The sequence below is a fragment of the Cajanus cajan genome, chromosome 10, assembly GCF_000230855.2.
Source record: "Cajanus cajan strain Asha chromosome 10, NIPB_CcT2T_4, whole genome shotgun sequence".
NCBI classification, from domain to species: domain Eukaryota; kingdom Viridiplantae; phylum Streptophyta; class Magnoliopsida; order Fabales; family Fabaceae; genus Cajanus; species Cajanus cajan.
This window is the reverse complement of record NC_138526.1, coordinates 42,383,614-42,411,386: the sequence shown is the minus strand read 5'-3', so window position 1 is coordinate 42,411,386 and position 27,773 is coordinate 42,383,614. Positions and strand designations below refer to the sequence as shown.

At 29.8% G+C, this 27,773-nt stretch overlaps 4 protein-coding genes across 17 annotated transcripts; 2 read left to right on the top strand and 2 right to left on the bottom strand.

Annotated features, from left to right (window-relative positions):
• The first annotated feature begins 770 nt into the window (after nt 1-770).
• Nucleotides 771-2,781, top strand: LOC109810397 (uncharacterized protein At4g28440). The gene is made up of 2 exons (XM_020373853.3): nt 771-1,123; nt 2,300-2,781. The coding sequence occupies exons 1-2, from the start codon at nt 892-894 to the stop codon at nt 2,488-2,490; spliced, it is 423 nt and encodes a 140-aa protein (XP_020229442.1). The 5' UTR covers nt 771-891; the 3' UTR covers nt 2,491-2,781.
• A 1,072-nt stretch (nt 2,782-3,853) lies between these two features.
• On the bottom strand, nt 3,854-6,554 carry LOC109810370 (protein NUCLEAR FUSION DEFECTIVE 6, mitochondrial). Of its 14 annotated transcripts, none has more exons than XR_003805192.2 (5): nt 6,349-6,553; nt 5,921-6,042; nt 5,474-5,526; nt 5,159-5,193; nt 3,854-4,104 (listed from the first exon to the last, which is right to left on the bottom strand). XR_003805192.2 is itself a non-coding variant. In XM_020373816.3 (4 exons), the coding sequence occupies exons 1-3, from the start codon at nt 6,495-6,497 to the stop codon at nt 5,174-5,176; spliced, it is 291 nt and encodes a 96-aa protein (XP_020229405.1). In that variant the 5' UTR covers nt 6,498-6,554; the 3' UTR covers nt 3,854-4,104; nt 5,159-5,173. The 14 variants fall into 14 exon arrangements, 11 of the variants coding, with proteins under 11 accessions (XP_020229405.1, XP_020229413.1, XP_020229408.1 ...); XR_014429938.1 differs by lacking the exon at nt 3,854-4,104 and adding an exon at nt 4,216-4,759; XR_002240742.3 differs by lacking the exon at nt 3,854-4,104 and adding an exon at nt 4,216-4,588.
• A 125-nt stretch (nt 6,555-6,679) lies between these two features.
• Nucleotides 6,680-11,135, top strand: CBP20 (CAP-binding protein 20). Its single transcript, XM_020373765.3, has 8 exons — nt 6,680-6,836; nt 6,931-7,154; nt 7,438-7,576; nt 7,662-7,695; nt 8,282-8,392; nt 10,278-10,331; nt 10,459-10,571; nt 10,799-11,135. Exons 1-8 carry the CDS (start codon nt 6,819-6,821, stop codon nt 10,871-10,873), a joined length of 768 nt encoding a protein of 255 aa, XP_020229354.1. The 5' UTR covers nt 6,680-6,818; the 3' UTR covers nt 10,874-11,135.
• A 3,622-nt stretch (nt 11,136-14,757) lies between these two features.
• LOC109810406 (E6-like protein) lies at nt 14,758-15,984 on the bottom strand. The gene has a single exon (XM_020373867.3). It carries the CDS (start codon nt 15,931-15,933, stop codon nt 15,067-15,069), a length of 867 nt encoding a protein of 288 aa, XP_020229456.1. The 5' UTR covers nt 15,934-15,984; the 3' UTR covers nt 14,758-15,066.
• Between the last annotated feature and the right edge of the window lie 11,789 nt (nt 15,985-27,773).

Sequence of the window (27,773 nt, the reverse complement as noted above, 5' to 3'; positions counted from 1 at the left end):
AGGTGTATTATTTTTTTTATTATATCATAGATATATATAAGTTGACCTAATAAATTTTCTATAAGTCTAACTCAATTTTTTTTAAATAAATAAACTTTTTTTAAAAACATAAACCTAACCATTTTATTACATAAGTCACATGCTTCTATTTAAAGTCTAGTATATTTTTATTCATTAAATAAATATTTATAAAAATTATCTAAAAATTACATATTTTTATTATATTAATTTTTTTTAATTTTGGAATGTTATTTTTATACCATATGAAAATAATTTTGTTGAAAATTTCTATACAAAATATCTCTAAAAAAACAATGTTCCTAAGAAATATTATTTTCATGTAGAAAACAAAATACATAACAAAGTAATATTTCTAATTATACCTTTTACAGAATATAAAAACTTTTCATGTAGTCAATACTCTTTTAACATAAATTAAAAAATGTTAAAAGTAATAACACACCTTCTAATATACACTTCTTAATATACTCTTTTTTATTAGTTATAATATATTACAAATCACAAAATTAAGAAAAAATTATTATAAAAATGCAAGACTCACCAATTTTATATTTTTAATAAATTTTAACCTATTAAAAAACTATCCCAAAGTATATTTCTAACAATTTTCCATTAACCGATTGAGATTTCCACAGATTATTATTTTACTTTCTAGTCGAAATCATAAGTACTTTTTGGGCCATTCACATGGGCCATAATAAACTCTTTATGCAAATGGAATCAAGCCCAGCACTTATTAAATCCCCAAATCCGAAATCAAAGGCACAGAGAACCTAGGGTTAGGGTTTAACTTAGAATATTGCATTGCGTGATCGAAATCTATTCGATTGATTCTCTCTCACGCGAAGCAGAAACCCGAGTTCAGAATCCATGGCGACAACGACGACAAAGAGGAAACCGGTGTTCGTGAAGGTCGATCAGCTAAAACCGGGCACCAACGGTCACACGCTGACGGTGAATGTCGTAAGTTCCAAGCCGGTGAAGACGGTGAGTAGCCGTGGCGGCCGAGCGACGGTGCTTGCGGCGCGCCCGTCGCGTATCGCGGAGTGCCTCGTTGGGGATGAAACGGGGACCATAATCTTCACTGCTCGCAACGAACAGGGTATGATGATGTTCATTTTGTGTTGTTTCTGTTAGTTACTTAACCTTTACATTGTTTTGGAGAAGGGTTTTTTTTTATATATTTTATTCATGTGGTTGAATTTAAATTTTTTGAATGCTATCTTGTAAATAAGAGTTTGGTTTTGTGTCTTTCAAATTTCAAACATTTGGAATGTGAAAATTAGGAACTTTAATTACGTTTTTCTCTATTTTATACTTGAGTAATCACGCCCTTGTTTAATTAAATGATAGCATCTTTATTTTGGGTGGAAAAAAAATTATATGACTGCAGTGACAGTGTAAGTTTTTTTTTTCTTCTTTTGATCAATGATGTTGGTGATAGGTCAATTTCAAACTAGTTGATTTTGTCTGGTTTGTGTCTAGAAGATTGAAACTTGGAAACCTGGTTCCCTTTCTCCATGTAGATTGAACAATTGAAGATATCAATGTTATTAGTAGTACATACATGATACATGTATTAGGTTAGGTCTAGGTTTTTAATTGCAGTCATGATTTTGTCGTATCTTGTCTTATCGCCTTTGTCGCCGGAAATTGTGGACTAATGTGGCCAAAGTTATGGTTGCATTGAAGTTGTGGATATCCTTAAAACGGGTCATGGAAGGTGTTTAAATACCTTGGACTAGGTTAATCTTTTTATTTTCTTTGCCCATGTTGGAAATCAGTTTGTGTCCTAACTAATGTTTTCCCAAGTTAGATGGATCTCTTGTGGTGTAAGCATTAGTTCCTCTGTAGAAACAATGTAATGTTTGGTGTGGTAGCAGTACTCATATTTTCTCTCCCAAGCTAGGGTTTGTTTGGTATACTTTTCTAATGTATTTCTAAGGGAAGAAAATAGAAAGGAAAATGAAATAAGCATCTCCATAAGCCAGTTTAGGCATAAGTTAATTTGTAGAAGCTTTCATATAATTTCTCCAGGATTTATTTCTAACTTGTCCACAAGCTAATTTTAGCTTATAGAGAAACATGTCATTTTTCTTTATTTTTTCTACTTTGAAGTATTTATGAAGTTTATCTAGACATATCCAAAAGTTTTTGATGTTAGCACATTTTGTGTTTGGTACATGCTATATGTTGTCACTCTTGCGTGTTTGTGAAGAGGATATCAGTTTGATTTGCTTGTGTTAATGTGGTGATTGATTAATTTACTTTTGTGCAGTGGACCTCATGAATGTTGGCGCAACTTTAATTCTGCGCAATGCAAAGATTGACATGTTCAAGGGATCTATGAGGCTAGCAGTTGATAGATGGGGGCGTATTGAGGTCGCAGAACCTGCAAATTTTGAAGTTAAAGAGGATAACAATCTTTCGTTAGTTGAATATGAATTAGTTAATGTTGTTGAAGAGTGATTTTAGTTTTTGAGAGTGAATCTTTTGGGGTTACCAGAGGTTTTAATTTTTATTTTGACCATTGAACATTTGACTGCGGTGCAGTCTTGTGGTACAGTCTTGCTTATTTAGTCTTGAGATTGCTGTGGTTAATGCAAGGAATTGAATTTCAGGTCACTTTTGAAATGTGACGATGCTTATGCTTAAGATACAAAAGTAAATATTGTTATATGGTTCCCCAATTTAATAATGTATCCAGTCCTTGAACAAATCATTTGGGTTTCTAATGGAAATGTATTTCTAAAACTTTAATTATAGCGCACGTTACTGTTCAACTAAACCCTTTGCTGATTCAAAAGCCGCATTATCTTTTGTATACAAGATGGGATTTCTGTTTACAGGGTTGTTTTGGAATTAAATCAATAAATTTAATGCTCATAACCGACCCTGCCAAATTAGAGGGAAATTGTTTTACTTTTACAGGAGAAAATAAGAAAATTGAAGTATTTTTTTATGGGCTATAATTAATTTATTAATTTATATAAAAGCTAATTATGCACAAGTTAATGCGAGAATTTTTATAAGCCCCAAAAAATAAGAGTTTACGAATATTGGAAATTTTCTACAAACTAATTTATGCCAAACTTTTTAATATTTTAAAAGTTTATCGGATAAAAAAATAGTGTTTCATTTATGAAAACTTTTTCAAATAGGCCAGTGTTACTCGACCTATTTTCCTGCCCGGAAATATTGTTGTCAAACTGGTTCTAATAAATAGGTGATCTGATGGTTTTAACTGTGAACTTGATACTGTGGATCATGGTTCAGCTTCAAAACTGAATTGGTTTGGTCTAACAATGACTTGAGCACTTGTCAATTATGGTTCACTTTCGAAACTGAATTTGTACAATGCTTTTTTACTTTTGAGAATCCGCACGAATCGGATTTTTTTAGGAATTTGTCAAAGGAGAATTGAATTTGGTCAGAGAAATGTGTAATTGGTAAACAAAGATTATTTATTATTATAGTTTAGTTTAAAAGCCGAACTTACAGGTAAACTATAAAATAAAATAAAATAAAAAGTCAAAATCCGGTAGAACTGGATGGTCCACTCAATTAAATTAACTTAACTTAAATTCGTAAAATCATGTAAAATATTTTGCTTCGTCATCTGGTTCAAAGACGCCATTCAAATGCAAGAATCTGTTAACTTAACATTAGATATTTCGTTGGTTTATTCTCCATCCAATTTTAAAATTGTAATAATGTCCTAGCTAACGTGTGACCTTCACAAAATTAACGGGGGTGATTCGGTAGATTTCGTACGCTATATTGAAACAAAATGTTAAATGGATACTGAGCGAATTTCAGTGTGGACACCATATAGGAAATTTAAGGAAAATATAATTCTTAAAGCCGAATTTGCTTTTGCGAGGTCACAAACCAAGTTATGCAAAACAAAATCAGTATTTCAAAAGAAGAGGAATGTGAGAGAGCCTACAGGTAAGTCTAAATATCCAGGGACAAATTCTATAAAGTGACTACAATAACAGTCCAACTTTGATACCCACAAAGTCAATTTTGAACATAATCTGTATTGCATTCTGTAGTTATCACATCATGACCCCTCTCCTTCTGAAAGTTAAAAAGAATGAAGTAAATGAGAAGACAACATCACCAACCACCTTTATATACTGAATTAAAAAAAAAAAAAAAACACCTTTATATACATTAATACAAAAGGCATAGAAGCTAACAAGTAAACCGCCTTTATATATACCATAAGATATCAACATACAAAAAGCAATCAAGCTACGAAAATAATAAAAAGAGATCCCTTGGGTTAATAATTTCTTAGTCCAAAAGTAAAAGAGTGACTGTATCAGTGTATGGGATAAACCATGTATCCATTTATGAGCACATTAACAGGCATCGCTTGATTGAAATAATAAATATCTTTCGCTTCAAATTGCAATTCAGCATTCATTAAAAATCCCTAGTTGATTCAATATGAAAATCCCAAATGACAAACTTTATCCAACACGTCACAGTACAATTTCAACTTATTTTCCTTTAGACTCTAACATCCAGATGAATAACATGGCAGCCTTTTATGCATCTGAAATAGAAAGAACATAAGGTCAGGCGATCTAGGTTTTTAAAGTTCCTTTCAGCCTTTGGGACTCAATTTGTCCCTCCAATGGCTCAGTCAATACACTGTCTCACGAAGCAGATTTGTACATAAAAGATTGCTTCAATCTTCAGAACACTTATCACACATCATCATTATCTGATCAAACAAAAGAGAAGATTTCAACTATAAAGTATGATGCGAAACATAATTGCATCATGGTTTTATGGACAAAATTTCAGCATGATAGTCACACAAGAAATAAGTATAATATAGCTAACAAATAAATATAGAAGGTACAGAAATAAACTATATTCTAGAGAAATTCTAACAAGAATGTTGAAGAGCATTTATATTAAATAAGAGACATTATTTTCTAAAACACAAAGCAAACTAGGAAGAATCCAGCTTAATGACATTCATCATGCCAACTTAAAAGAATCCAAGAGCAACAAACTCTTTTTTCGGTGATAGATAACAAACAAATCTTCCTAATAAGAATGATTTTTTTTTTTTTGTTTAAAGCTCAACATCAAAAGAGGTCCAAGTCATCCCAACCTTGCTTCTCGATCTTCAAATAGTCTCCTCTTGGCCTACAAACAAAAGGAGTACGTAGGGCTTCACTAAATGATTTAGTTGCATGCATGGGGAAAGAAGAAGATTCAGGGAATAACTTAATCCATCAATCTTAGGTACATGATTAATATTTATATAAAGATATGATCAAACATGAGGTAAACGGACCACCTTTTTCATATCAATACGGAGAATTATTATATTTCATATCCATTCTGAAAGCGCTACACTTATACACCAGAACTGACAAGACTCTATTAAGTTTAACCCAAGAATTGAAAAGAAACACTAACTTACCCGAAAATTAAATTGAAGAATGAACACAAGGAATCCTACAGATGTTTAGCTACCTAATTCAAAAGTAAAATCCAACTGTCAGGCAATTAAAATGATCACAGACTAGGTGATCCGTAGAGTGGGACCACATAACATAATACTCTTTGTAGTCCTATTGTTTTTCTCTCAATATAAGCCGTAAAATATCTTCCAAGTTCCCTTCTCGTCCAACAACACTCACTAAACTCCCAAGTCAAAACCAGCAAACAGGAGAAATGCTAACCAAAACTGAATAAATGAGATCAAAAGCTAAAATGCTAAACTAAATCATATTAGTGACACAGACAAAAAACTTCAAAAACATTTCCACTATATATCAAACGAAAACCATTCAGAAAACAAATTAAAAGAAACTCAACCTTTCATTATAAAATGATACATACAATGCAGTTGTAGCAGAGACAATACCTTCAGGAAGCCAACCATAGCTGCGGCGAGAGACAGAGAGCATGGAAGTCATCAAAGCAGAAGCAGTTGCAGTATGGTACGGTAGCATGGATTCCACACAGAAGCTCAATTCAACAGGACACCTTCTCACACGAAATCATATCAATCCATTATTTCATTTCCAGCACCAATCCATGTAACACAAAATTCACCACTGATAAAAAGTAGTAAAATCGAGGTAACACTACGGTCCAGTTTGTTTAAACTTACACACAGCTTCCGAAAATAATCTAAAACGTTCGATTTTTCAAATTCCATTTCTTAACAATAACTTAATCTAACTCGTTAAACGTATTTCAAAAGTGATTTTCAATCAGAAAATGAAACTAAATGCACAACTAATGCAATTGAAGTAACACTAAATTCATCATTAATAAAAAAAAAGTTACCTGAGTGAGGATTGTGAGAGAGGTTTATTGGAAGCGACGCGGAACGGAGACCGAGCCGCTTTAGCTTCCGCGCCGAGACGGAACGCGGCGCGGCGAGAGGAACACGAACGGAATATCGATCTCGCGGCGGCGCCGGCGGTGGATGCCATTTCGTTATCGGAAAGTTTTAGGGTTAGAGTGGGTTTGCACTCGCAGTGGTGCAGGGTTCTACAACACTAAAACCCTGCATCAATTTTCGGTCATGGGCCCAAAAATGGGCTTTTAAAAACATTGGGCTTCGCTAAGTCCAGACTATAAAATGGCCCGTTATATAAACCCGTTATTTTACTATGGACTGAACCCAACAACACATCGACTCGAACCGATTCGCGCACGTGTTCGTCTTGTTGAATTTCTATGCCCTAACCCCTGTCTTAAAAAAATCCCCTTTCTTCTGAATTCACTTGTTGCAGAGTAACGTTATTGTTAACATGGCTTTGTTATTCAAGGTACACTAACGCTAAACCGAGGGTTACGTAATCCGATTCAGGAACTATGCATTTTGTTGAATTCGCTAATTTTGTTGTTTGGTGAGTGTTGCAGGATCCGGCGAAGCTTTCGGCGTATCGAGATAGAAGGTTCCCCGGAACGCAGGAGGATTTTGAGCACGCGCTTCTGACCTCAACTACCGTTTACGTTGGGAACATGTCATTTTACACGACGGAGGAGCAAGTTTACGAGCTCTTTTCGCGTGCTGGGGAGATTAAGAAGATCATCATGGGCTTGGACAAGAACACCAAAACGCCCTGCGGCTTCTGTTTCGTTTTGTGAGTATCGAAAATTGCAGTGAAAGCTTAAGTGTGCACTGTTAATCGCAGTTATTCAGTGTTAATCTGTTAATTGCAATTATTCAGTGTTAATCTGTTAATTGCTGTTATTCAGTGTTAGTCTGTTAATTGCAGTTATTCAGTGTTAATTGATGATTCTAGGGTAGGTATGCACAGATTCCTAGGTTGATTCCTGTTGGTGTCATTGTAATTCCTATAGATAAGAAGGAAAAAAATCGATGATTCTCTATGTACGAGTGTATGAATGTGTTATTTTTGGCAGGTATTATTCTCGTGAGGATACTGAGGATGCTTGCAAATACATAAGTGGGACGATACTGGATGATCGTCCAATTCGTGTTGATTTTGATTGGGGATTTCAGGATGGAAGACAGTGGGGGCGTGGTAGGAGTGGTGGCCAGGTGAGCACTATTTGTGCTTGATTGTAATTACTGTGGTTGTTTTTGTTCTTGGCTAATTGTGAACTGCTTATTTTGATTTGTGCAGGTGCGGGACGAGTATCGCACTGATTATGATCCAGATATCCTTCTAATTGTTTAATTTAGATTTGACTGCAATTTGCATTCTTGTTTGATTTGTTTGCTTATTTTTGCTCTACATTAAAGTGATAATTCTTGAAGTTAATTTGGTTCATCAAAGATCAATTGGTGCAATGAGTGTATTTAGGACCTTTAGTTTAAGTTTTTTTTTTCCCATAAAAAACACCTTTTAAAAGAAATAACCACTTTAAGAATTTTCATGCATGTGTGTCAGCTTTTCTAAATTTTCTGAATTATCTGTTCACTAGATTCACTAGATTATTGTACTTCAGAATAACTTTTTTTTTTAATATAACAACAGCCCCCTAGTCTGGTTTTGCCTTAGCTAGTTATTATGATGTTCTCTAGTTATGTGTAGTAAGAAAACATTAGTTCTGCAATGGTTTCAGTGGATTCTACTTGATATGGAATTATGAATACTCACACATGTTGGTCTTTGTTGAAATTTTACAGCAAAATTATTCCTCAAGATTGAGATATACTAGTTTTTATCAGTTTTCTTTTATCATTTGATTGATACGTTCAGTGATATTAAGTTATTATACTAGTCTCCTTAACTCTGCGTACGTAGAGGTGGTTATGGGAAGCTGGTTCAGAAAGAGTTAGAAGTACAAAGGCAGCTTGTAGATTATGGTGCTGGTTCTTTGGGTTCTTTTCCACCAGTTATTCCAACTTCCTGTAAGTGGCTCCAAGCAATATTTTCCACAGATCCTCATCTATTATGACAACTCTGCCTTATCATTTCACTTGTTTTGAAATCACTAAAAATTTAATTCAAATATATATTTTTCATATAGTTTGGTTTTTGGATTGCAAAATTATGTGGGACTTGACAATCTGCTTATTTTAGATATAACTACAAAGTTGCTAGGCAGTTTACTTGGGAAAAGAAGAAAATTGGTCGTTTCAAAATTGTCCCTCTTCTGCATAGTGATATCTAGAATACCATTGAGTAGGAGGGGAGAAACTTAATCAGAAGTTGACACTTGACACATGACAGAAGTATTGAATAGATTTTATATGCATATAAACATAGTTGTCAATAGTACCAAATAGTGTTGCTACTGTGGAATTGTGTCGCTGAGTGGCTGGAACATGCTAAAAAATCGAGGATAATCCTGGAAAACCACAGCTGGAGCGGTATTCAAGTGGGTCACAAAAACCTATTTTAACCATGAAATAACATTTCTGGCATCTCCCCCACATATTCTGGTCCATCCCCAACCACTGTAGCCTCTTCTCTTCTCTACATAGTTTCAGTTCATCCTTTTGACCCTGGGCCATTTTCTTGCAAACTTATCACTGTTTCCAGCCAACTGTAACCTTTACTGTCTTGCTTTGTTCTGCTCCTGAGTTGTGTTATTTTAATCTTTCTAAAATAGGTCTTTCTTCTCACTGTCTTGTGCTCTCTTGCAAGTTTCTCCCTTATAATTCTTTTATTCTAATCAGTTAGAATAGTGGTCATCCTGCAACTAGCCTATCTACCCATTATCCCTATTCCTGCTATAGCCTTGATAGGGTTGACCTACTGCTATTTGGATTAACAACTATGTAAATAGATAAGTAAGTCCAACTGGAAAGCGCTTCCTATTATGGACTAATGTTATTCACTCCTTAAGGCATTCCTTTGTTTACGTTTTTAATTGGGTCTAACATTGTGGTGATCTGTGTGTATATACAGCACATGAGGCAGCCTCCAACTATGTGCATTCTTTTGATTGGGCTGTCCTCTCCTGTATCCTCTTTATCGTGCAAGATGAGGAAATTGCAAATATTGATATCTCCAATAGCCAATGTCTTCTGCGTTGTAGTTCTCTTCTAATGATTAATGTTCACTGCTATTTTTTCACATTGACAACTATTTTAAGGAATTTCACAAATGTTTGAATTTCAAATTTTTTGTAAATTCTCCATCCAAACAAAGCATTTCATTCCAAAGCATGTGAAATTCTCCAAAAAAAAAAATGAATTACTCTATTTAAGAGATAGGAGAGAGAGATAAAAGATATATTGGCTCTAGAGGCTTGAATTTCTTTGTTTACTTGACTTTTATTGCTATCTACTTGTATGTTTTGTTTAGGTACCATGATTTTTTATTTTTTAATTATGAATAGTTCATGAATTTTGAGTAACTTTTATATTTTTTTAGCATATATAATGATAATGGCAATAATAATAATTCTTGTCATCTTACTTTCCACCATCCTGCAATCTCATTTTTGGGCTTGGCTGCTGCATGCCACTATCTGAGATGAATAACTATCGAAGCTAGTGACTTACATTTTCGAATTATCTTACTGGCCATTGGCATTTTTTTGTTTATCATTCAATTAAATATTGTCTTTAATTTATTAGATACCATATATATTTCAAATCTAAAGAGTGCCCTTTAGGTGAGAGTACTGGCGTGTGTTAGTTTCATAGGGAACCGGCCTCCCCTTGTTTTGTTGATTTCTTTTTTTCTTCTATCTAATTTCCTTATACATTCTAAGATTTGTGGTAATTATCATTTTCTATGAGTTTGTACTGTGAATTAAACCGTTCAGAAATTTTACTCTTGCAGATGGTAGACACGGTGGAAGTCATGGTCATGGTGGTTCCCATCGGCATGGTAGAGGTAATCTCATACTTTCATCTAGACAATCTCTTATGTCCATTTTAGAAGAACTTAGATTGTTGCTCTCACAGTTTTACCTATAAATTTACTGTTAATATAAATTTCATTTGTCTCTTTGAAATGATAGATTACTATAGGAAGAGACACCGAGACGATGACCGCGACCGCCACACGCACGAGTCCTCAAAAAGAACTTCAGATCATGAATCTCGGAGGAACACTGACCATGAATCTAGACCGGTATTTCTACAAATCTTAATGACACTTAAGATTGATTTTAATCAATTATTTTGTAACAATTCCTATTGCCATGCTTTTATTGTGTCACATTGGCTTATTAGGCTGTAGAACTTTCTTCAGTAGTAGGCACGATGATTGTATTATCGCATGATGCTTCTTTTATTGCATTTCCTCATAGTTTTTGCCGTCTAATTTGTCTCGATCAATTACTTGATTTAATGTGGCAGGAAAAAAATCCACGGTTTCGTGAGAGTGGTGATTCTGATGAAGACGAGGACGATGATAGAAAAAGACGGGCTTAACCAGAATTTCATACTTGATCAAGTTATTTTAAATTGAAACCTTTCTACTGACATGAATGATTAAAGGTGGATGATTGTTTGTATAATGTATATTATTCCAAATTACAAAGATCTTACTTAGTTTAACCTCGTTTGAAATTCTAGGTTGGATCTGCTGCATATATATGGCAGTGCCATTTTTTATTGCGTGTTTGTATCAATTTTTATTGTCTTATGCTTCTGACTACCAACATATTAATCAGATTTTGTTAACTTTTTCTGATCTTATGCTCTATGGATAGGATGTGACCTTGAACAAGTTTATTTTAATTTGTTTTTACATTAGTATACCATATTAATTAGTAATATGGTATACATTTTTTGCCTGTGAAATCCGCTGAGGACTAAGCCACATCTAGAAGTAAAATGTCACACGAGTGTACGTCAGTGAAACAATTTACCCAGCCCATGAATATACAAATAGTTAACATATTTTTTCTAACGTATTTTTGTTATTAATTTATTTATTAAAAAATTATAAAATTATAAGTGATGTTAATTAGATAAAAACGATACTTGTAATATTTTGTGATTTCTAATAATAATAAAGTTATAAGACAATTGAGATACAATAACTATTTTTAACTTGTATGGAAAGTTATATGAATTAACTTATTAAAAGTTAAGGTAAATATGATTTATTTTGTTAATTTTAATTATTTATATTTTTTTAATCTAGTTTTTTTAGTCATGTTATTAATATGAAACATTATTTTGTTGATGATTAATCTTTTTCAGAAAAGTTGATTGGCCTTTTTTAGTAAGATGTCTTGTCTTAATTTTTTATATATACAAGACTCAAATTTAAAATTGTACTTACGGAGATCAAATCTAGTATTATTTTGACCAACAATTTTTTTTTTTTGTGCCCAAAATAGTTACACTGTGATATAAGAAAAATGTTATTTTTACAAAAAAAAAAGTTATTAATTAACCTTTATCATTTTTGTTTTTTTAAATATTCTTTATCTCTCATGTCAAGAATTAACATCACAAGTGTGTTTACAGACTTGAGGAAAAATGATTTGCGGAATTTCTTATGTCCTTTCTTCCACTGTGTTTGGTAGTGAAGATGAAAGGAGAAAAAAATAGAGGGAATATGTGAGGAAAAAAAAGTGAGAAAAAAAAGTGGAAGTTAAAATTGTTTAGTGGAAGAAAAATATAAGAAATTTGTGGGAAAGATTAATTTTGATTGATTTATGTTAGATTAAATAAAAAAGTAAAAATAATGTCATACAATAATTTACAAATATTCCTTTTTACAATTTATGTGTGTTTAAAAAAGTTGTGAAATCGATATAATCACGATGAATTCTTGTTTTGGCAAATTTGATGAAAAATAATTTTGAAATATTTAGTTTTGTTTGAAAACAACAAATAATCAATTTTTTTTTATGTTATAAATCAACTTAAAAGAAGAAAAATTGTTGAGAAACAATCATACACTTGAAAATTTCAATTTCATAAAAGAACTTATTTTTCCCAAACATGCTCTAAATAAGGCCATATAATTAATTATATAATGATCATGATTGATTATATGAAATTCCATAAAATGCTAAAATGTATTGATATTTGATAGTTGACAATCCACATAATTGGTTATTTCACAAGTGAAAATTCTCTAAAACTCGAAATTTGATTTCTATAATCAAGTATAGTTGCTTATTCAACACCAAAAAAAAAGTATAGTTGCTTATTATTACATCACATAGTCACTAAAAGTCAAAATTTATCTTCCATAACGAATCTATGTCCCATAATTGAGTATGGTTGCTTGTAATCACATCATAAAACCATGGGAGGTCAACATTTGGGTTTCATGGTCGATATATTTTTTATTTTTTAAAATTAATAAAATAAATTTGTTTAATTAATATTTATATATTATGCTTAATTAATTTATTAATTGGATTATGAAGTCGCTCTATCTTATTTTTGTCCTTACAGTTTTTTTATTATATATTTTTAGATCTTTGACATTTTTTAAAAATGTTTTTTTAGTTGTTATTATTAACTCTATTTAGTTTAGTGCTAAAATGATTAACAAAATAAATAATTTTAATTAAGATAATTAATATAATAAATAATATTTTAAAAGTTTAAATATGTTTTAAGTCCTTGAAAATATTATTTCATTTTATTTTAGTCCATGCAAAATATTTTTTTTTTCATTTTTAGATCTTGACATTTTCTTAGTGTTTTATTTTAATCTTTATCAATAACTTTAGTAATTTAGTACTAAAATAGTTATAAATAAAAATACTAAGTAAGATAATTAACGTGACAAAAAATATCTTAATCTATGTTTATAAGCATAATTTAATTAAATGATATATTTATTATTTTATATAAATAAATAAATTATATATAATTTTCTTATACAAATTATTTTTCATATATAAAGAATAGTGATTTTTATCGTATTTAATATTGTTTTTTCATTTTAAGTCTTTTCACTAATTTATTATGGAAAATTACATTGATCTTTCTTAAAGTTTTTTTTAAATGACATAAATTTCCTTTCTAAGTTTTAGGTGAACATTAACCTTTCTTATTTATTTATTTAAGTGACACATACAATCGTTTATATAAGATAACAATATTTGTACATTAAGAAAGAACAAATTGTTAATGCAATGTCAATAATTAAATGAGACCTATCTTTTATTCAATTTTAACTCCTAAGTTATATCATAAATATTATGCATATTGTGATTTAAAAAATATACTAGCTTTAAGGAACAATTTTAAAGAATGGACTGAAAAATTATTATTTTTAAAATTAAAAAATAATGAAAATTTTCATAAAAAAGAAAAAAATGTAGTTAATTTATAAACAATGATAAACATGTCTATGATTCACAAAATATAAATTAACTTTTTTTTTTTGTTTTTTTTTTCTCATTCTCTCACTTGATTTAACTTTTATTTATCTCATTTAAACAAATTTCATGGCAAGTGAGTACAGTTTTTTCATTTATTATAATTGAAGACTAATGGCATTGTATGAAATTTAATTTAATAAAACCTAATATTATATTCCACTTCGTTCCACGTCTTTTTGTCTATTTTTGTTGATACAAACACAGTTTTTTTTAGCTTACACTAATTTATATTTGAAGACTATTTTTTGCAAGACGTAAAAATCGTTGAAATAATATATTATTATTTCTTCCAACAAAATATTTTATTAGAAATACAAACATAATCTAAAGCAGGCACCACTTCGATAATGCAGGTTCACTAGATCCTTACAGAGAACCATATCTTTTCCATTGGAGTTTCCCTTTTTCTTTTTCTTTTTTTGTTGAGCCCATTGGTATTTTCTTTGGATACCCACCTACATAGTAATTGTAAAAGTAAAAGAAAAAAGGGAAAATGAGATGTAAAATAAAAGCAAAAAAGGTGAATATGTTCTGTATTAAACTATCGTCGTCCATGGATCAACTAAGAAAAGAGAATGTAAATAAAGGGTTTTAATCTTCACAGCAATGTGATTGCATATTTGCATTGTTAATTTGGTAAATATTCATTGTCCATAAAGTTATGTTCTGTTAAACTCTTAGACCACTTTATATGTATCAATATTTGAACTTTGAATAATGAGCGTGCCGGTTCTATAGTTTTAGAGTAAATCTAACTTCCAGGCATCGATGATTATCACTAATAATTTCACTGAGCATGCATAAATCATGTTTTTCCACGATCCTTTTCGGGGCATTTAAAATTTTTGGCTTTATTTTTAGTAATTTTCTCAGTTTCCCAAATTAATGTACAGTATCCTACTCCTTTTCTTAAGTTATTTATGTTGGAAAGAAAATAGTCACGTTTTCACAGAGAAATTAAAGGCAGAAAAATTGTCATAATATAACAAAGGCATTAAGTCTTGTGCCTCCTAATTGTTACATGAACACAAACGCTATATAGTTTCCAATGAAAAACACCAAAGATATAACCACACACTGCACAAATGATAAAACTGCATACTTTCCATCGCTTTGATCAGCAAAACATGAAATGTGCGAGATCAAGGATGAAACTACAGAAAGTAAAGCATCACAATTACCTCATAACTTAGTATTCTCTTTTCAATGTCCAAGCATTCTGTGTATCCCTCACTCTCACTTCATAAAATAAAAAATAAAAAAAAATCAAGGAGTGTACCCTTGTTGTTCCTGCTGCCTCTCATACTCTTCCATTGTGTCAAACTCATTTGGATACTGATTTTTCTCATAGTAACCTTCATTTTCGGTGCCCCCTCTACCTGATTCGAACTCATTAAGGTTATAATTCTCATTATGAGAATTTATATCATAAAAATACTTGCCATTCTTCATGAACCTTGTGTCACTCATTCCTTCTCTCTGCCCCTGATAGCCATTGCTGCTATAGTAGTTGTTGTTGTTGTTGTAGTAGTAATTTTCCTTGTCATTGTTGTTGTTGGAATAGTTATCTACATAATTCTTGCTGTAACTTTTCCTGTACTCTTCGTTAGTGTTGTCATTGTTTCTGTACTCTTCATTGTTGTTGTAGAAGTTGGTCTTGGGGTAGCCAGTTTTGTGGCTCTCATCACTGAAGTCTTCATTGAGAAGCTCATTTCCAAAGGTTGTGGTGGTGGTGGTGGTAGGAGTCTCCTTGGTGGGAGAGTATTGGCTATAAGAGCCCCTACCATAGAGGCCATAACCATCTCCACTTTCAAAAAATTCAGGCTCTGGTGCTGGCCCTGATGGTATTGTTGATCCAATTGCTTGTGAATTTGAAGGTCCTGGTGCTGATGCTGGTGTTGGTGTTTGTGTTGGTTCTGTTACTAATTCTGGTGCTGGTCCTGGTGCTGTCGTTGGTTCTGGTGCTGGTTCTGGTGCTAGTGTTGGAGATTTAGCTAGAGGGTCTTTGACATTATAGATGGTTCTGAAATGGGTGAACAAGCTGAAAAACTTGCCTTCTCTGGCATGGATTTGGGGGGAGATAACAAGAACCAACAGAAAAACGAAAGAGAGTTGGTTCCCAAAAGAAGCCATAGTGTGGAGTGATAGTGAGAGGTGAGTGTTATGAGAGTGATTTTGTGAGGGTCATTTTATAGAGAGGACCAAGTGCTATAAATGAAAGGCCGGTTAATTATGCGGGGATTGTGGAAGGGAAAAGGGGTGTGGGGTATGGTAATGACCTGCAAGCCATGCTGCATGTGCAAGCTTTGGGGATTCCAGCATGGGAAACACAGATGTATAGTGCTGAGACATCACTATGGTCTTAAGTCAAAAAGTACCATTTCATTTTGTTCCTTTTTCATTGCTTAGATGAGTCCCTCTTTTTGCTATATGAATTCCAAAATTAATTGGCGGACCGGCTTTCTAAGCCACTCATCATCAGAATAGTACTAGGTAGAATAGAAATCTCATATTCACTAATAATATAATAAAAATAAAATATATAAATAAAGATAATTTTTATCTTATAAATTAATTTCGCAAGATTAAAATAAAATTTAAATTCACATTCTAAAATAATATCAAAATTTTTCTTAAAGTTTATTGTATCTATCGTATCACTTGTTATAAGGTCATTATGAAATCATCCACATATATTTAATTATGTAAATTTTATGTTTAAAATTTTTAATTTTTAATTTGAGAAGTGTGTATAAAAGATCTCATATTGATTAATTTAATGATATGACCGATATAAAGTATATAAATAAAGATAATTCTTATATTGAAAAAAGAATGAAAGAGAAAATAAAGACAAATATAAATGAGTCTACATCATTTTTGGTATTTATTTTTAAAATGTGTTTTTTTTTTTCCTTCTTTTAATAGGTTCGGTCGTACATGTAATTTTTATAGGATGCAATACTATTCATTTTAAATAAGGTTATTACAAACAGTAAAATTCTCTCTCCATAATTTATGTACTTAACAAGTGTGTATCCAAAACTTAAACATATAGTTAGGAATTGATTATGGTGGGTAGCACACATGTCTAGATTTGAAGATGGTCTAAGTTCATACAAAGCACTATAGTTGAAAAAAAAAAATACAGAAACCAAAAGAAAAGTTGCTACCTTTTCTGGTGTGGTTATTTATTAATTCAAATGGGAAATATACGTGCCATGCAGGTTCTAACCAAGCAGATTTAGTTACACCCACCAAGTGGACTTGTAATTAACAAATTCTGAAAGGCATTAAATAAATGCATGCAAGAGAGGGTTGAGGGTTGGACATTTTGCTTAAAGAATAATCAATTTGATGATGTTTCTAGGCTTGTAGCTCATCAATTAAAGTAATGATACAGAAAGCGTTGTCTATGAATATTGGAAGCAAAAATGTTAAAGTTAGCTCAATGACTGGCATGATTAGTTGAAAGCATGTTTGCACTTTTGATATTCCATTTTGTTTTGGAGTGATGTTGAAGGAACGGTTCTTTAACTTTGGCGTGATCAGCGGGGGAGCAATTGAAAAACGAATGTAGAATGTGGACATTTAGAACCGCAAGTACCCAACATAAACATGCCTTTTGGGACATGTAGCAGAACACTTTGACTTTGGATTTGATGTCTGATCCCAAAGATTAGGAGAATTTATGGAAACATATGACAATTTTTATGTCTCAACAGACATAATATGGGTCCTATGTAATTCTGGCTTTGAAAGCCCAAGTTCCCATTTATTGGGCCAATGGTTAATTATTCATCAACATAGGCTTTTTCCCTTCCTCAAATGTATGAAAGGGGGTTCTAATTGTCATTAATTTAAAAAGTTTTCGTAAACAATGAGGTTGAACATGAATTTCTTGTTAAGTATCACATAATCTGTATGAGTGTAAAATACTTCATCACTATGTCAATTAATCACATTACAAATTATGATTAGTTTAATGGCTATACACATATAATCTAAAACAAATTTAAATTGCATGTGGATAACTATTAAACTTATTTTATTTACACTTTATCTTTTATTGATTTGTATCTTTCTTTGCGTTTTTATGATTAGTTTAATGGCTTTGTGGATGTTTTGGATTTAGATTTTAGAGTATATTTAATACATTTAAGAACTTAAATTCGGAAAGTGTTAGAAATTTTAGCAATTCTATGATTTAGCTTTTGAAAGAAAAAGTGAGCTTCTCCTTCCTAGTGAGCTTCGCCGTGCCACTGCCTTTGTCAAATATGAAAGATCTAAACAAAATTATTAAAAAAAAAAGTTAAAATATTAACATTTTAGAATGCATTAAACTAAGGGGGGTGTATTGGTTTAGGATTTCGTAGGATTTTAAAAGACTTTTTTTGAGTAAAAAAATTCATTGGTATTCAATCAGGATTTTATGTCACTTAAAAATAATCCAGTGGTATTCAATCAGGATTTTCAAGATTTTTAAAGAGTCCATTAAAATCCATTGGTATTCATTTGAGATTTTTTACAACTTAAAAACAATCCATTGGTATTCAAAAATATAAGGATTTTAAAGGATTGTTGTGTGAGAGGGATTTTGAAGGACTTTCTAGTGTTATCTATAAATACCAAATTTATAAAACAATCTCATCCAAACCCATCGGATTTTGAAGGATTGTTTGAAGTGACTTTCCAAGAATTTTCAAGTGAGTTTTTTTATCTTTTTTTTCTATGCTCCTATCTTCTCCATTTTTTCTTGCTAATAATACTGCACTATTGTTCATTGCTCATATATAATATTGTAGTATTGTTCTCATTTCATTCTCCTATTTTGTGAAACTCCGATATATAAATGATAGTGCCATTGATTTGTTCTATTTTTCTGTTCGTTCTCTTTAATTGACTTGCTTTATTTTATTCTATGTACTTGAATTTGTTCCTTTTTATAACACAAAAAAATGCTTAAAATTTTAACTTTTAAGTGGTAATTTTTTTTATAACACACGTCAATAAAAGAAAAAAGTGAAAGATGAAATTGATATTATAATCTCTACAATATATATATATATATATATATATATATATATATATAAGATGAATTTGTTAGGGTTTCTGTGAGTAAAATGAGATGAAAATTGATCTTAATTGGGGGAAGAACCCTCTTAGCATAAAAATTGCGATTTATCTTCTTCCCTTAAGTTTGTTACTCTTATTCTCCTCCTTTTATGACTCAACAATTATTTTATTTTATTTTTATGAATTTTTCTTTTTCTTTTTATATTGTGAAATTAGGACTTTTTTATATTTTTAAAAAGAAAATTAACATAAGGCGTTGCAGTATCTAATTTTTTTAGGGTTTAGAATTTATGTCTTCATTAGCTTATTTTTTAAAAGAGGAAATATTGTTAAAATATTTGTTAGAATAATTTATATTTATAAATATCGTTAAAAATTATCATATAATATATAACTAAAATAATATATATATATATATATATATATATATATATATATTCTTTATATCTAAATGCTTATTCTTTAAATAATAATAATAATAATAATAATAATTATTATTATTATTATTATTATTATTATTATTATTATACTAATATTATATATATTGCATATGTAATTAGGTAACTATTTTTTTGGTGGATTGTGGATTTCCTAATCGACGCCAATTTTTAGCTCCATTTCGAGGTGTAATGTATCATCTACAAGATTTTGCAGGTCAGGGTAATAACCCTGAAAATGAGAAAGAATTGTTCAATCTTTGTCATGCGTCTTTAAGGAATGTGATCGAGAAAATATTTGATATTTTTAAATCATGGTTCACAATTTTTAAGTCAGCATCTCCATTTTTATTTAAGACACGAGTAGAACTTGTGTTAGTATGTGTAACAGTACATAATTTTCTACGTAAAGAATGTCGTTCTGATGAATTTCCAATTGAAGCGGTGGATGAACCTTCATCTTCAACGTTACCAATTAATGAAGATCATACTTTTGAACCTATTATTCAAATCCAGGAACAAGAGCGAAAATACGCTAATGCTTGGAGGACTAGTATAGATATGGATATGTGGGTGAATGCTATTTAAGAGGACAAGATATTATGGAGAATTATTATTATTATTATTATTAATTATCTAGACATTATTTTTTTTATTATTTTTGTCTTTGACTCTTTAAATTTGAATGTATGAAATTTTTTTTGAAATCTTATCAAATGTCAAAAATCCAAGAAAATTCTACAAAATCCCACAGAATCCATTAAAATCCTGATTTAAAAGTCTTGCAGAATCCATTAAAATCCTTAAGTCTTGTAGAATCCTGCAAAATCTTAAAAGTCATGAAAATCCTGCAAAGTCTTTTAAAATCCGCATGATTTTTTTTAACTAAAAAAGTCCTTTAAAATCCTAATTCAATACACCCCCCTAATTTTAGAAATTAATTTCTGAACCATCTCACAATTTCCGGATCCAGCCCATTAAAAAAAAATACGTTACGGAAATTAATTTTTGGAAAGGAATTTTTTGGCAAAAAGAAATTACCAAATTAAGAAAAAAAAGTATAAAGCAAAAAAAAAGAATTGCAAATTAGATTCCCTTTCATGAAAGTAAGAGAGAACAAAGTTTTGTTATTGGTTGAAGTTGAAAAAGGTTAATAAATGAGTGGGCTAATAGAAACCCATGTCCAAATATTCCAACGGTGTTATTGGACCACCACCAAAGTCCTCATTCCATATCAAATTTGCCAGCCTTAGAGAGAATGGCCCATAGCAAAAGTGATATGCCTCAAAACCAAATATCACAACGTTACCATTAACCAACTAAAGTATATTTAGTAAGACTACACTTTTTTTTTTCAAAAGTATTTAATAGATAACTTAAAACATGATGGTACATAAGATATGCTTATCTTCCTTTAATTTGCTCCGTATATTTTAAAAAATAAAGTAAAATATGACGTTAAAACGTGATATATTTTAATTTTATTAAAATCATGAAATCGAGGGGAAAAGCAGTGTTTTAAAACCCGGACCGACCCGGCCGGTCGGACCGGTTGGACCGGGAACCGGTGGTCCAGCCGGTCCGAATCTGAAGTTGGATCGGTTATGCAGTCGACCCGTTTCAAACCGGATTGAACCGGTCAATTTTCCGGTTCAACCGGTGAACCGGTGGGTCAAACCGGTTCAACCACTTTTTTTAAATATTTTTTTTTAAATTTTTTTAAGGGACTATAAATCACAAAAATAATAATGAAAATTGAATCTCTTAATGAAAAAGCAAGGAGTCTTATTAAATATAACAATGACTACTTGTTCTAATATATTTGTTTGCAATATATACAACTTAAATAACTTTTATAGTATATTATTAATTTTAAATTATATATTTAATAATGCAATATCTATGTAAATATTACATATATTATTTTGTGATATTAATTGCAAGCATATTATATATGTACATATTGTTTATATTTTTAATTTGTATTAATATACTGTTTAACATGTAATTTTTTTATGTATTTTTTTTACAAAATAAAAATAAAAATAATTTTAAATAATATAGAAAAATTAAAATTTAAAATAAGATATGAATTTATTAAAATTTATAAGTATAAAATATATTTAATATGAATATTTTTTAATAAAAATAAATAAAAATCGAGTCATGCGGTTCAACCTTTGACCCACTGACCCAGTACCTTAACCGGTTCGATGACCGGTCCGGTTTTTAAAACTATGGGGAAAAGTTTTGCTCTTTGGTTATTTTTTTTTTAAGTTTTGACAGCGAAATTCGGTACTTTCTCTTTTACCAAAAAACATAATTTCATAAATTTTGGAGGAATGAAACATTTACTTAATTTCTTTAGAGACGCTTTAACATTCGTTGTAAGCCTTTTTTATTATCTAGGGTGGCTAATTTTTTATCAATCGTAAATTAAGATTAATCATGGAAACAAATTGTTAAAAAATAAATAAATGAAAGCAATTAAAGTGTATAAAGAGTTTGTAAAATAAATTGGGACTAAAAAGTGAAAGATTAAGCTTGGAGATAAATAATACGTAAACGGGGTTGTAAATCAAATACAAATTATAGAAATGTTGATTAAGAACAATATAACAATTTGCCGATACGTGAATGTCGGGAATTTAGAATATACATGGTTATTTTTAAGTTCCAAATTTCAACACTTATTACATAATTCAAACTAATATTATAAACAAAAATTCTAACCACTCGTAACTTCTAATAACTTTTAACTATCTGGCCATTGAAAATTTTTATCTTCAATCTTCACCATATATAACATCCACGTTCTTGATTTCTTGAAATCTTTAACTTTTTCATCACAACCACGTAAAAGATTAAAAATAATAGAAAAATTATTTTTGACACCTAGTAAAAATAACGTACCAGAATAACTTAATTGAAAATTTGAAAAGGTCTATTTTAAACTGTTTTCAAAACTCAGTCAAAATAAATGGTGATTTTGACAAGAAAAAGTATGGCCAATGATTTAGTTAGCAGTGATGTGATCCTTATGGAAACTAAGAAGTGGGGCTGTTTTCTCAAAAAGGGAGGCTACTAATTTCATTTCTAGATAGGATAAAGGTAACTTTCCCAATTAGGAAAGAAGCTGAACGATGTGTCAATCATTTTTCATGCATCTCGTTCAAAATATGGTGGCCAATACGGCAATACCTAATGGATGACTTAATTTGTTCATCCTGAAATGCTGTGTTGGTTGCTGCTTTAATGGAGTATTGATGATTCAATTCTAATTAATATGGCTATTTATCATACACTACAAGAAAAATACTCATTACCCACGGATTATTTCCGTCTGAAATTTCAGATAACCTTACCGACGGATTTAGTCCGTGGGAAAATTTTGATGTTTCAGACTGATATTTCCCACGGATATGTTCCGTCTGAAATTTTAGATGCTATTACCCACGGATTCTGTCCGTGGGAAAAGTAGGATGCATATTTCAGACGGTCTTACCCACGGATTATTTCCGTGGAAAAATTATGATATTTTATCCATCTCCAATCTCAATGAAAATTAAAAAATATTCGTTAGTAACCTTAAAAAATATTATCATAAAAGATTAATAAATTAAATTATTAAATATTAATAAATTTTATAATACTAATTAATTTTTCATACCAACTATTATATATATAAAATTTATAATTAAATGATAGCATAAAATAATAATTTACTATATATAAAAATATATATATATATATATATAATATTATATATAGTTAATTTTATTTAAATGGTGAGATTACATACTTTATTATTAAAATTAAATCATTTAAAATATCTAACAAGAATTAATAAAAAAATGAATTAATTGTAAAAAAATTGTAATTAATTAGATAATTATTTAATCAAACAAGACTTCTCTTCTAAATAATTTATGTCAATTATATTTATTAATGTAAGAAATTAAGTTCTTTAAATAATTTTTTTATGAATATAATATATTTTTATTTTAAAGTTAAAGTTTTACAATATGATCATAATATTTTATTAATTCAAATTTTTTACTATAAAGATAAAATTATTATTTTTGAATTGTTAATTTCTTTTATTAATTTAAGTTCCTAAAATTCATCTGTACAGATAAAAGTTGTATATTAGAATATATTTTAAGTGTTTAAGTCAATTGTAACTTTTCTTTAAAAATTTAATGTTAAAATTCAATTAGTAGATTGAAATGTAATATTAAATATTATAAATAATAAAATATATCATTCATAATATATTAGAAATTAAAATAAATTTTAAAAGAAATTGTATATCTATTCTAACATATAAAGGGGATACCCTTTTTCAGTAATTATGTTAGTCTCTACTTTTTTTTAGCATTATACCTTTTATTTTAAAAATTCATACTAATATATAAAGAGGATACCCTTTTCAGTAACTACCTTTGTCTCCACTTTTTTTGACCATTATACCCTTTTATTTTAAAAAATTAGTTACAATATTTTTTAATCAAATTTAAGAGCTTGAAACTAATAGATTAATCATAATACCAGTAGATCAATATACTTTTAATATTATTATATATGAATATGATCTCACCATAGGAAACTGATTTAACAACAGTCATATTTTGAAATATTTTTATTTTTTTAATTATAAATTAAATTTTAATATAAAATTTGTTTATTTAAAATATATCTAATATACATATAAATTTTAAAATTATATTAATTAAATATGTATATAACAGTTTATATTAAAAATCATTTCATTTAGATAATATAAAATATTTTATTTTAAACATCAATTAAATAATACCTTGCTACTTATAATTTATTTAAATATTTATAAATGAATATTACATTCACTCCATTGATTATTTTAATCCTTGTCTTTAATTTTATTATATATAAAAATTATTTACCTAATATATTTTAAAATTATTTTCATGAATTTTATTTTATTTCAATTATTATTTTAAAAGTTAGACTTAAACCATTCAATTCAATTGATATAATCATGTTAGTTTGATTGTTTTAAAGCAATTGATTTATACAAAAATTAGTAAGAATTTGTGAAATAATTATAAAATGAAATATTTTTTGAGTAATTTTTAAAAATTATTATCTTTTGATTTTAATTTACTTAAAGATGGTCATAGTATTTAACTTATGATATATACACATTCTTTTTATTACAATTACACCTCATTCGTTTAAAAAGGCTAAAATTGCTGACAGTAGAGCTCGAATCCACACACATACTTATGTGGAGAAAGTCTTAAGTCTTTCCCCTTGACTAATTGGGCAAACCACCCACTTGTTGTTTTTGATAAGTTTTTAATATATCACAATGCGTTTCTTTATTTTTTTTCTCTATCAAACAGAATACGTGACCGTTTTAACGAGATTTTTTTTATTCACACATTTATCAGTTTAAATTATACTAAAATGATTAGAATATTTAATTTAACATCATTAAAAAATACCATTATAAGATTTTAGTTATTATTTTTATAATCTTTTAATTTAATCTTGGATTTTTTTATTATAAAACATAATAAATAAAATTTAAAATTTGTATCAATTTCTTTGAAAAAAATATTTAATTAATTTTAATATATAATAAATTTCATATCTAAATACTTATTATATTTTAGTTATAATTTTTTATAATTTTTGATTTAATATTAGATTTCTTTTGATTATAAAATATAATACATAAAGTCTAAAATCTTTATCATTTTTTATACAAATATTTAATTTTAATATATAATAAAATAAATATTATAATATTTATTATGATTTTAGTTATAATTTTTATAATTTTTTGATTTAATGCTAGATTTTTTTTTATTATAATATTTTAATGTATTTTATTTGAAATATTGGTTAATATATTTTATTATATTTTTATTTTAATTTATTATAAAATAATTAAAATATATTTTAAAATTTGAGTTAATTTATTAGGATTCAGCATTCCCACCAAAGCACAGTTTCTCCCTTTCGCTACTCTGAACCACTGGTGGTGGGAGTTAGGGTTCAGCTTCTTCGTTCTGAACCACTGGTGGGGTGTTAGGGTTCAGCTTCTTCGTTCTTCGTTCTGGTACACTTTCTTCGCTATTGCATTTTGATTTTGTGAGTACACTGTATTTTCGTGTGTGCCTTTAACATTATTAAGCATTCATTCATCCTTGCGAGATAGATACATTCATAAGACCTCTTCCACTTTCTCTTTCTCTGTCTCTCTTTGGCTGAAAGATCTAGCTTTCTGTTGTAGCTTAAGAAATTTTACATTTTCCCTTTCGAATGAAGTTGAGATTTTTCTAAACTAACAGGGATTTGAGTTAGGAAGGATACAACATTTGAGATGTGGCAAAATTTTTATTAGATAATGTTCATTTTACCTATATTTTGTGTTTATTTTGGGCGACTTTGGAATTTTGCTTTCTAATCCATGCCTTTTCCTGGTTTTATATTTATTAACACGGACCTGGTTAATGGAATGAAAGTTTTTGACATGGGATTAATTGAAAGTGGATTTGTGCGGGTCGTCAGATATATATCTTGACCTAGTGGAATAAGATTATTATTGTTATTACAAAGATGTTAATGTTGAGCTAGTATTATATGGTGTCTGGAAGTTAGACTCTTTGGAACCCCATAGGACACACGAAGAAAGAAAATTGTAGGGAGAAATCCTTACAAACTGGCATGTTGACTTTTATTCAAAAGGAATAAAACTAACTTTTTGGATGATGAGAAAACTTTGTACAGAGTCAGTTTGTGATGAGAAATCCTTCTCCTGCATTCGTGTTTGATTCTGATATAAAAACAGAGTCAGTTTTTTGTGCAAAAGCTAGTATTTTTTTTAAATTTTTATTCAATAATATATTTATATTATAAGAAACATTGGTGGGGACTGACACAAAAAGATCTATTTTTTCCAATTAGCATTTGAAAGCAAGGAGAAGGAAGAGGAATTCGGTGGGGACATCCTTCTCAATGCTGTACTCCCATTCCTACCACCTACTATGCAGACTACTCTTCAACAGCAACAACCAAACAGACACCAACAAGACCAACAACAAGACAATCGGCAACCAACAGAGGATGAACAAGCTAATGACCAACATCAACAACATTCACCTGGATATTCAGATTATTAGATATATTATGTTATGTTATAATTCTATTGGTTGTACTGCATTTTGTTTTTAAATTTGAACCTTAAACTTTATTTATGTATGACACTTTATTTTGTCTGAATGATTAAACTTGTTTTAATTCACATAATTATGATTCATTTAATATCTTTAAACAGGATTATTATTAATATGATTTTTAATTTATTTAAAAAAAATTTAATAATACCCAAAGAATTTCCCACGGATTAAATCTGTAGGTAATGTATCATGGGATATCCAGGGTAATTTCCCACGGACTGAATCCGTGGGTAATTTCCCACGGACTAAATCCGTGGGAAATTACCCACGGATTCAGTCCGTGGGAAATTACCCACGGATTCAGTCCGTGGGAAATTACCCACGGATTTAGTCCGTGGGAAGTTACCCACGGATTTAGTCCGTGGGAATTTACCCACGGATAAAATCCGTGGGAAATTTCCCACGGACTGAATCCGTGGGAAAGTCCGTGGGTAATTACCCACGGATTAAAATCCGTCGGTAAATATTTCAGACGACCAATTTACCGACGGATTTTTGCCCGTCTGTAATCCGTCGGAAATTGAGTGTTTCCCACGGATTTTTTTTATTACCCACGGATTTTAGCCGTCTGTAATCTTGAAATTTCTTGTAGTGATACTAGAACGTATTTTGGTGTAGCTTTGAAATAGTTTCTGTTAATATACTTATAACATGTATGTTTTATGGTTGAATTTTATAGAATGGGGGATTATAAAGTACTAAATCAAGAAGTTTTTTTTTTTTTTTTTTTTTTTTTTTGCAGGAAACGAAACACACTTACTTTCCAATGTAATATTTCTGGCTGTTAATTAAATTTCTTCTGTCATTTATAGTTTATCTGGACTATATAATGTTCTGGTCTTGGAAATTTAGAGACTATGTTATAGACCTTCTCCTAGTATCTTTTGGGAGTACCTATGCTACTTGATCATACCTATAATATTAATTTCATCCTCGTTTTCTTATCATTTGTAACTAACCACTTGGACATCATATATATGTATTATTTGGAAGACTCAAAATTAATGTAATCCTAGTCTTTGTTCAAGGGTTCAGATGACATGCATTAGAAGAATCCAGTCCAAAATTGGAGTACAATTCTCTTCGTGATTCAAACTTTCAACAACTAATTTCAGTTTATCATTATTAACCCTTAATTGCGCCACATCACCAGTCAAAAATTCAAAAGGTTAGAGAGTTACTCTCATGTTGCCTATCTTTAATTCCACACCATTGTTTCTTGAAGATGCAT

Excerpts from the sequence above, each read along its gene's own strand:
- LOC109810397 (XM_020373853.3), top strand. The coding sequence starts at position 892 with ATGGCGACAACGACGACAAAGAGGAAACCGGTGTTCGTGAAGGTCGAT. Across the intron at positions 1,124-2,299 it reads CACTGCTCGCAACGAACAGG|TGGACCTCATGAATGTTGGC; the intron begins GTATGATGATGT and ends ACTTTTGTGCAG.
- LOC109810370 (XM_020373816.3), bottom strand. The coding sequence starts at position 6,497 with ATGGCATCCACCGCCGGCGCCGCCGCGAGATCGATATTCCGTTCGTGT. Across the intron at positions 6,043-6,348 it reads CTCTCACAATCCTCACTCAG|GTGTCCTGTTGAATTGAGCT; the intron begins GTAACTTTTTTT and ends TCGTGTGAGAAG. Across the intron at positions 5,194-5,920 it reads CTATGGTTGGCTTCCTGAAG|GCCAAGAGGAGACTATTTGA; the intron begins GTATTGTCTCTG and ends TTTTGTTTGTAG.
- CBP20 (XM_020373765.3), top strand. Across the intron at positions 7,577-7,661 it reads GTGGTAGGAGTGGTGGCCAG|GTGCGGGACGAGTATCGCAC; the intron begins GTGAGCACTATT and ends TGATTTGTGCAG. Across the intron at positions 8,393-10,277 it reads ACCAGTTATTCCAACTTCCT|ATGGTAGACACGGTGGAAGT; the intron begins GTAAGTGGCTCC and ends TTACTCTTGCAG.
- LOC109810406 (XM_020373867.3), bottom strand. The coding sequence starts at position 15,933 with ATGGCTTCTTTTGGGAACCAACTCTCTTTCGTTTTTCTGTTGGTTCTT.